The sequence below is a fragment of the Macrosteles quadrilineatus genome, unplaced genomic scaffold (genome assembly GCF_028750875.1).
Source record: "Macrosteles quadrilineatus isolate MER2022 unplaced genomic scaffold, UCM_ALF_1.0 Scaffold_5__1_contigs__length_97177068, whole genome shotgun sequence".
Taxonomy (NCBI): Eukaryota; Metazoa; Arthropoda; class Insecta; order Hemiptera; family Cicadellidae; genus Macrosteles; species Macrosteles quadrilineatus.
In genome coordinates, this window is record NW_026542598.1 from 79560858 (window position 1) to 79569031 (window position 8174).

Consider the following 8174-nt stretch of genomic DNA (forward strand, 5'->3'; position numbering starts at 1 on the left):
ACTGATCACTCACTTTCACTCTGATTGACCATTTGGGTTGACACATGACACAGGATCACTGGGCTCAATGGGGAGGACGCAGAGTTTGTTGACGGCTCTTTTGAAGATCCCTGTTGCTGTCTTGACTGTGGCCACCCTGACCTTGCCGTCGGCTCCGGGATGGACGTCAATGGACCTCGCAGTTTCCCACTGGTGAAGTGTCGGTTGTCATCTCTGATGATCGCCCGCTGATTAGAATGGAAGTTGGAGGCTTGTGATCTCCATTGCTGATCCACTGACCTCCCTAAGTTGGTAGCGTTGACAGAATGAGGTGTAGACATATCTCCGTAGTTGCTGACGGTGAGGTGACAGTGTGAACGTAGAGTTGGACTGTGATTTGTTTTAACTTTTCCAGAAGCGACCCATCCAAGAGATGTCTTCTGAAGAAGTGGTCCATTTTGGTGCAGCCTCATTTGTCCTATGTTCAAGAGATGGAAAAATAGTTCGGCCCCGATAAGCATGTCGATCGGACCAGGTGTGTTGAATCGAAAGTCTGCTAAGTTTAATGATGGTGGTATCTGCCAGTTGTCCGTGTTCATCTCTATACGTGGTAGGTGATGGGTGATTTTTGGAATTACTAGGCAGTCTATTGAAGTCTTGTAAGCTGTGTGTTGAGAATGAAGTTTGCAGACGACAGAGCTAGAAGTGTTTGCCTGTTGTTCACTGATCCCACTTACGATGGTAGACGTTTTGTGTTTGTGCAATCTTAACTTATCTGCCATGTTTTCTGTGATGAAGTTAGATTGTGAAGCTGAATCTAATAGTACTCTGCATTGGTGCTTGTTGCCTTCATTATCTTCTACGTCGACCAATGCAGTGGGTAGTACTACTTGAAGGTTGTCACAGTGAGATGCAAGTGTTGTTGTCATGAAAGATGTACTATGATTGTTTGGTTGTTCTTCTGTAGATTGGTCGATGATGTGATGATTTTCAGTGTCCGAGTCAAAATGTAACATTGTGTTGTGTTTATTGTTACACACTTTGCAGGCTCCTGCTTGACAGTCTTTAATTTTGTGTGATTTTGAGAAGCAGTTTATGCACATACCTAGCTCCTTGATACTGGAATACCGGTCTGTGGGCTTCAGTGACTTGAACTGATTACATTGGAATATCTTGTGATTGCCATTGCAATATGGACATGTTACACTACTGCTGCTGGTAACTAGAGTAGTGTGTTGTCTGACGTGAGGTAGCATTTGGTTGCTATAACTATGTGGACTACCACTTGACTGCTTGCTATGACTATTGCTTATGGTGTTATGTCTATTGTGATGTAGCATTTTGTTGCTATGACTATATGGACTAGTGGATTGATCGCTATGATTCAAGTCGATTGCTTCTAATGTTTGACATCTAGATTTTAGGAATGTTATGAAATTTGAGAATGTTGGTACATCTGACGATACAATGTGGCTCTCCCAAAGTCTAAGTGTAGGGTGGTCAAGCTTCTTGGTCAATGTAAATATCAATAAAGTATCCCAACTTTGCACTGGATGACCTAGGTTTTCTAGAGCACGTAAATGCTTGTTTACAGAATCTATTAATGATCTTAACTCTAATCCAGATTCCCTTTCAATTTTGTTGATGTTGTATAGAGAAGCTATGTGATTGTTGATGAGGATTCTTTTATTTTCAAACCTTTCCTTAAGTAGGGACCAAGCAGTCGTGTAGTTTACTGAGGTAACTTCTAAGGATTCTATGACGCTGATAGCTGGACCGTGAAGTGATGTTTTGAGGTAATGAAACTTTTGTGTGTCTGTTAGTGACGTGTTGTCATGGACGAGAGAATGAAATATTTCTTGGAACGATGTCCACTCCTCGTATTTTCCACCAAATGTAGGGAGTTTTATAGTAGGCAACTTTACACTAATTGATGAATTATTAGAAACTACCGAGCTAGATGGGGTTGAAATTGGTTGGTTGTCAGTGAGGAGAGCTTCTGCTTGGGCAATCAATTCAAAATAAGTGTTTTCAAACGATTCCCTTTCAGCTTCGTGATCTGATTCAGAATCAAGAAGTTCTATGTCTCCTTGTATCTGTTCAAATTCTTGTACAAGAGGTTGAAATAGGGCTAGTCTACTTTTTAACTGGGACAAGTCATTATCTACTATTGCATCTACATACTTTTTAAATCTAGTAAGCTTGGCTTTGGTCTGTCCTCGCTTTTGGCATAATGTTTTTAACTGCTGTTCTGTCATATTCTTTGTGTGCAAATAGGCTTGTAAAGAGATGAATGCTGTTTGAAGCAGAACGTGATGAGGTTGATAATGACTTACGGTGCTGCAGCTGAGTTAATCCAATCACTGGACACTAAATCCCTGGACACTAAGTCACTGGTCACTGAGTCACTTGAAGACGAACTGTTCACTGAAGTCGCGACGGAGACGGCTCGACACGTTCCGACTACGAAACTATAATGTGTACGGTACGATTGTTCCACGCGATCACTGATACATAATCGCGGCTCGATGGACCATGTTGCGGCGCGTGATGCGCCAATGTTTTGGTAACAAAAAAAGAACTGACACTTTAAAAACGAACTATGAATTTATTGATATGGAAATGAACAACTGATATTAGTGGACTGTATAAATGAACTGTGATGAATAAATTGCTATAATGAACTAATGCGAATGTACTATTGATGAACTAAACTAATGAAATACGTGGAGGGATCTGCCTCACACGTCCTATCCCAAGCTATGGTAAACGAACAATGTCGCTCGATAACACCCTGACAAAAGACTCCTCCCTCACTCAGTATGTGGTTACAGATTTCTAAGAACTGGTGAGGAAGGGTCCGTCCTTTCGCAGAAGGACGATGTTTATGACTGTTTAACGCCGACAAGTGACATGAATAGCAGGAAGTACGTTAGAATTTAACAACACATGTGATATGAATTGGTTAACTATTTGCTTACAATATTACTTACACTAAGAACATAAATAAAACAATTAACAATCATGATACTAAACACTAACTATTAACATTTTACAAAAAAAAAAAAAAAAATTTTACCCTCCCTGATGCAGCAAACCTAAGTAGCCTACTTGTTAAACTAATTCTATTTAAATCGGGAATATATGTTATATTTTTAAGTAGACATTTCAGTGTAAATCCAATCAGTCAAATGGAAATTCGCTTAGTCTGCAGGTTTGCTGCGGCGGGGGTATTTAATAATTGTATGAGTTATGCAACGTAAATGAAACTAAAATGTGCTATTTGTCCTGTTAGACTTGGTTACAAAGTCGGTGAAAAGCTAACAGTCAATTGTCTTTTAAGTTTAGCTTGTCTACAAACTCGGTACTCGACAGAAATCAGTAATTGACCACAAATGTTTCAAAGGTTTTCTTACGCCAGTGATAACTCTGATAACGCTGTCAATGGAAAGCCTAAACTCTCAAACTTCTGCACATAACCCGGGGAACCCACTCCTATCGCATCGAAATTCTACTGCTAACCACTCGGCACCCTCTCGTTTTGCGACCTAGACTCGCTGGCTGTCTTCTACAGTAGCTCAGACATTTGTCTGGTGGCAAAAACACAACCAGACTGAGGTCAAGACACAAGACAGACTCTAGGTGTGAACATGACCCTTGACGTCGTCTGCTTATCTTCTCCGTCGCCCGTGTTTCGCGCCTCTCGACACCCCCTCCCCCCTCCCATCACCCCCTCGCTTCTTCACACCTCCCATTGACGGGTCTTCGATCTTGTCTAGTGGTGATAACCGTGTTAAAGTGTTTCCATCGCCCAGTTTATCACGCTCAAGAGTGGCGAAGCCAGATGGCAGATGTGGCTTGCAGAGTTAAAACGGCAATGTTGGAGTTCATAGTAAAAACAATGTATATACGAGATGTTACTTCAAACCATTTCATCCCTCAGTAATCCAAACGAACTGAGTTTCTTCCTCAATCAATTAAATAATTTAGTATACAAAATGACCACGCTATTCAGGGAGCGATTCGGTACGCTTTATAAGGAAGTGCTTCCTAATTAAGAAAAACCTTGGTGAAATCTTAATTTTGTTATTTAATGACTGCACGGGTGAAACAAAGTAAATATCTTTATGGTATCATGATAAGGGTTTACTGTACCTTGAATACTTTCTCCTCATTTCCAACCGGTCCTAAGCCGACGTATTGCTCTAAAAAGGTTCAATATAAGAATATGTTACGGATATTACAGATAAATACAAAATGGATTTTAAATTTTAAATGCTACCTTGGGTTTTTAGTAAAATGACATTGGTTCATAACTACAGTATGGACATGTTAAATAATAAGAGAAAGAAACAGGTAATTGAAAAGAAACTAGAGTAGGGCCTAAAGTAAAATGGTTCCTACATTCAGTTTCAGTGCTACGCTGTACGTAAACAGTAGCTTAGCTTACAGTAGTATCTTACAGATACAGTGATTACTTAGTAGACGTATATCATTCGTAAGTGAACTAATGTCATTTGTAAACCATGTGTATGCCTGTTTTAGATTTGTTTAACCACCTCAACAAAAACAATTGAGTATAATTAATTTCAAAAATCTGTATTCCATACAACATCATGATTCGGTCTTCCGGCTCCCTTACTATGACAAAGAATGTGTGGATGCGATTTACATGTTTTGGATCTTTCATTGTATCTTACAAGATGGATTAATCAACAACCGATCTCCCAACCGGACCAAAATTCGACCTCCGTTTAACATCAACATTCACCGGGTGGGTAATATCGTCTGCTATTCTCGTCCCTCCCTGCTTCGTGGAACTGGTCTGTAACATCTCTGTGTTACACGTTAAACTTGCGCTTCAAAGAGAAGTCAGTTGGTAACACTGATTGATATGTGAAAACTACAGAAAGTAAACCTGTCTATGCACGTTGATACAGCTGTTCGCAAATACCACAGATCAATGGGTTAACTTTTGACCTATAGCAAACCATTGGAGAGTGCTTCGCTAGAAATATTTTTTATGAAATTTTAATAGGTGTTTACAAATAATGATTTTGTGCAAGAATATTATAGAGGTTTGTTTACGAGTATTTTAATTCGTTTCGATGTATAATATTTTATTTGCCCAATGACAGTGCTTCGCATCGGATAAATCTGCTTCTTTAAAGTAACTTCATTTTACTGCGATTGTTTAAAGGAATAATATTAATTGTACCAATTATTTTCACACAATCCTCTGAGTTTTAATACAGTCAATGGTTTTGCAGAATGAACACTTTTTAAATGCTTAAATGAAGTGAATCATGTTAACATGTTGATTTTATTGTTATTGTTATAAGAGAACAATCAGTATTTCTATTTCAGATCTATATTCTATTTCAGATCTATATTCTATTTCAGATCTATATAGAATCGTAATTAGGTTATCATTTTGGGTACGTTGATTTTTTTCCAGAGGTTTTTGCGTTATGGAAAGAGAGACACCTCTTGTTATATAATATTATAGGTTAGTTCGGTTCAAAACTAATACGATTTCCAATCATTTATCCATTATTAGCTTATTAATGTTTTGAGTTTTAATAGCAAGAGCCTATATGTTTTTCTACAGGTGCAAACAAATTATAGAACAACAATTAGATTAATAATATTATAAAAAAATAGTCAAAAATTAGGTCGCTTCTTTGGAGCGCATAATAGGTCCAATTTAGTTTCAAAACTAGGCTACAGGCTTTTGAAACCCCCCTTGAATCAGCTGTTCTTAATTTTATCATAAAATAAATGGTTGTATCTAAAAAAAACAGCTGATCTTAGTCAGTAGTAAAGCAATATCTCACTCCATTCTACACTCCCTTGCATTCTTATTCAGTTTAAAATACGCACCAAAGTGTGTGACACTATATTTAAAAGTTGTTTTTTTTTTTTACTTTTTAATCAAAGCTGTAAGTTACAGTGTTTTCCTAACCTAAAATCCAAAAATATACGGTAAAAATCAAATACTTAAATCCTTATATTATACCTCAACCTTTGCCCCAGTTTGGCAAAGTTGATGCCGCGACAGATATTTATCATCGCCTTAAAAATCGGAGATGCAATTTGAACTCAGTATCTAAATTGCGTTTACAAAAGCAAGGCGCAACTTATTCACCAAACGCTGTTTTTAGTTTGTAGGTTAGGTTAGACTATTCTAAAATCAATTTATCCAATCGATTTATCAATGTTCTGTTAAATAATCGATCTTAAAACAAATCAGAGTAAATTCATATTTGCTGTATTACATTTTATACATCTATCTATATATTAATAGGCAAGCATGTTTCTTTAAAACCTTTTTTCTCAGCTCGTGTGCATCGCAGGGAAAATCTACGCATACTGTTAGAAAGATATTTGCCTGTAGATGTGCAGAATCCCTTTATAAATTAAAATAGGCTAAAAAATAAGCACAAAAAACGAATTTGAAAACTTTAAAAAATTAACATGGACCAACTGGGTTGCCATGATGGTGACGAAATAACAACAAAATGTAAACAGAAAATCAAAACAATTGGAGGAAATCCCAATCACATGTTTTATTTACAGTGTGGGGAGAAAATATAGTAGTCTGTACATTAATTATTTTTGGTCGAGTTTCGACCACAGGACGACCACTAGTATATATTATTGAGCACTAAGAGGACCTCGACTCTTGCTTAAAGATTATGTATAACTGTTACAAATGACTCCAAAACTTACAACAGCTGTAAGTAAACAGCTGATATCTAATTAACTGATAGCTAATTATCTTTTTGTATGAAACTACGTATTTTCGATGGTGGTGTGATCATATAGTGTCAGACACATCAATTACCATTGCAAAACATCCTATTTGATTTGTTGCAATCAAAAGTGTAGCTGAGTAATGTCGGGTCTGACTTAGGGGAGGTACAAATGAGGCATTTAGTTCAAAATTCCTCCGTGAACAGCGCTGTAGTAAAAAGCACTTTGGCAATGAAGGTTTACTAATCGCAAAAATAGTTCTGTTCATAAAATAAAATTATAAATGCCTAAAATTCAATTTTATTAATTTTTAATTATAAAATTAAACTATCATAACCTAACCGAACTAACCAAACTTGCTGATAAAGAAATAATATAACAAAAGTTTATAGTAATCGGAAAAATAATTCTGTTTATAAAATAAAACTAGAAATTGCTCAATTAAAATTGTATAATGACTTAATAATAAAATTAAACTGTAATAACCAAACCAAACCAACCAAACTTGCTGAAAATAAAAAAAAATCTTGGACAAAAAGTTAATGCCATTGGCGAAATTCGAACCCGGGACCTACAGTATTTCAGCCCGGCACGCTAACCACTAGACCACCGAAGCCGATGGCTATAGATCGTTTTGTTACGGTAATGGCGTTCCCTCAGCTAATAAGAAGCCCTCAGCTGTCATCGTAGCCTCTTCTATACCTCCCGTGAGTAAATACCGTAAAATTAACCGTATTTGTAAAATAGATGTTTTTAAAAACGTGTTTTTAAATTTAGTTCATTAGTATAATAATGGAGATCACAAGACGCCATTAAAGGACAGAGATGCTAAACTGCGGGCTGGCAGCTCAAAATATTTTTTATCCAAGGGAACCAAATAATATATACTTCAAAATAATTACCATACAAGTCCCACCGTAGGGATTCAAAAGGATTAAAATAAAGCGTCAAAATATCTTTACAAGGTTAATCTTTGTAAAATCTGCTCTCTAATTTTGTTTTAGTTACTTTAGCTAGATCGAACTATTGAATGACACCTCATTAGTAATAAGATAATCAAATAGTATAAATTTGACTGTGTTTTTGTCGAATGTATATATATTAATTATCATGGTTTTTGAGGATTATGGAGGCCATTTTAAAATGGAATCTGATCCCGTCTTCGGGTGAGCAAGGAGGTAAATATAGAATGTAAATATGTTCCTTTATCAAAATTACTTCTCAAAAAGTAAAGGCCACTAAAACACCTTGCATTAATAGTTTTATTACATTTTTTTATTTTCAAAAATATACTATACAAAAGATACAATGTTACATTCAAGTTTGTGTGTAAAGATTAAAAATATTTTAATTTTAATTCCATAATTTGTCAAATATAATTAATTGTAGTAAGGTAAAAGGCAAGTGAAGTATTGCCATTGAATCTATCTACTGCAAGT

At 36.3% G+C, this 8174-nt stretch overlaps 1 protein-coding gene across 1 annotated transcript; it reads right to left on the minus strand.

Annotated features, from left to right (window-relative positions):
• Positions 1-5: 5 nt before the first annotated feature.
• Positions 6-2237, minus strand: LOC128995718 (uncharacterized). The gene has a single exon (XM_054420735.1). The coding sequence runs from the start codon at positions 2235-2237 to the stop codon at positions 6-8; it is 2232 nt and encodes a 743-aa protein (XP_054276710.1).
• Positions 2238-8174: the final 5937 nt, after the last annotated feature.

Excerpts from the sequence above, each read along its gene's own strand:
- LOC128995718 (XM_054420735.1), bottom strand. The coding sequence starts at position 2,237 with ATGACAGAACAGCAGTTAAAAACATTATGCCAAAAGCGAGGACAGACC.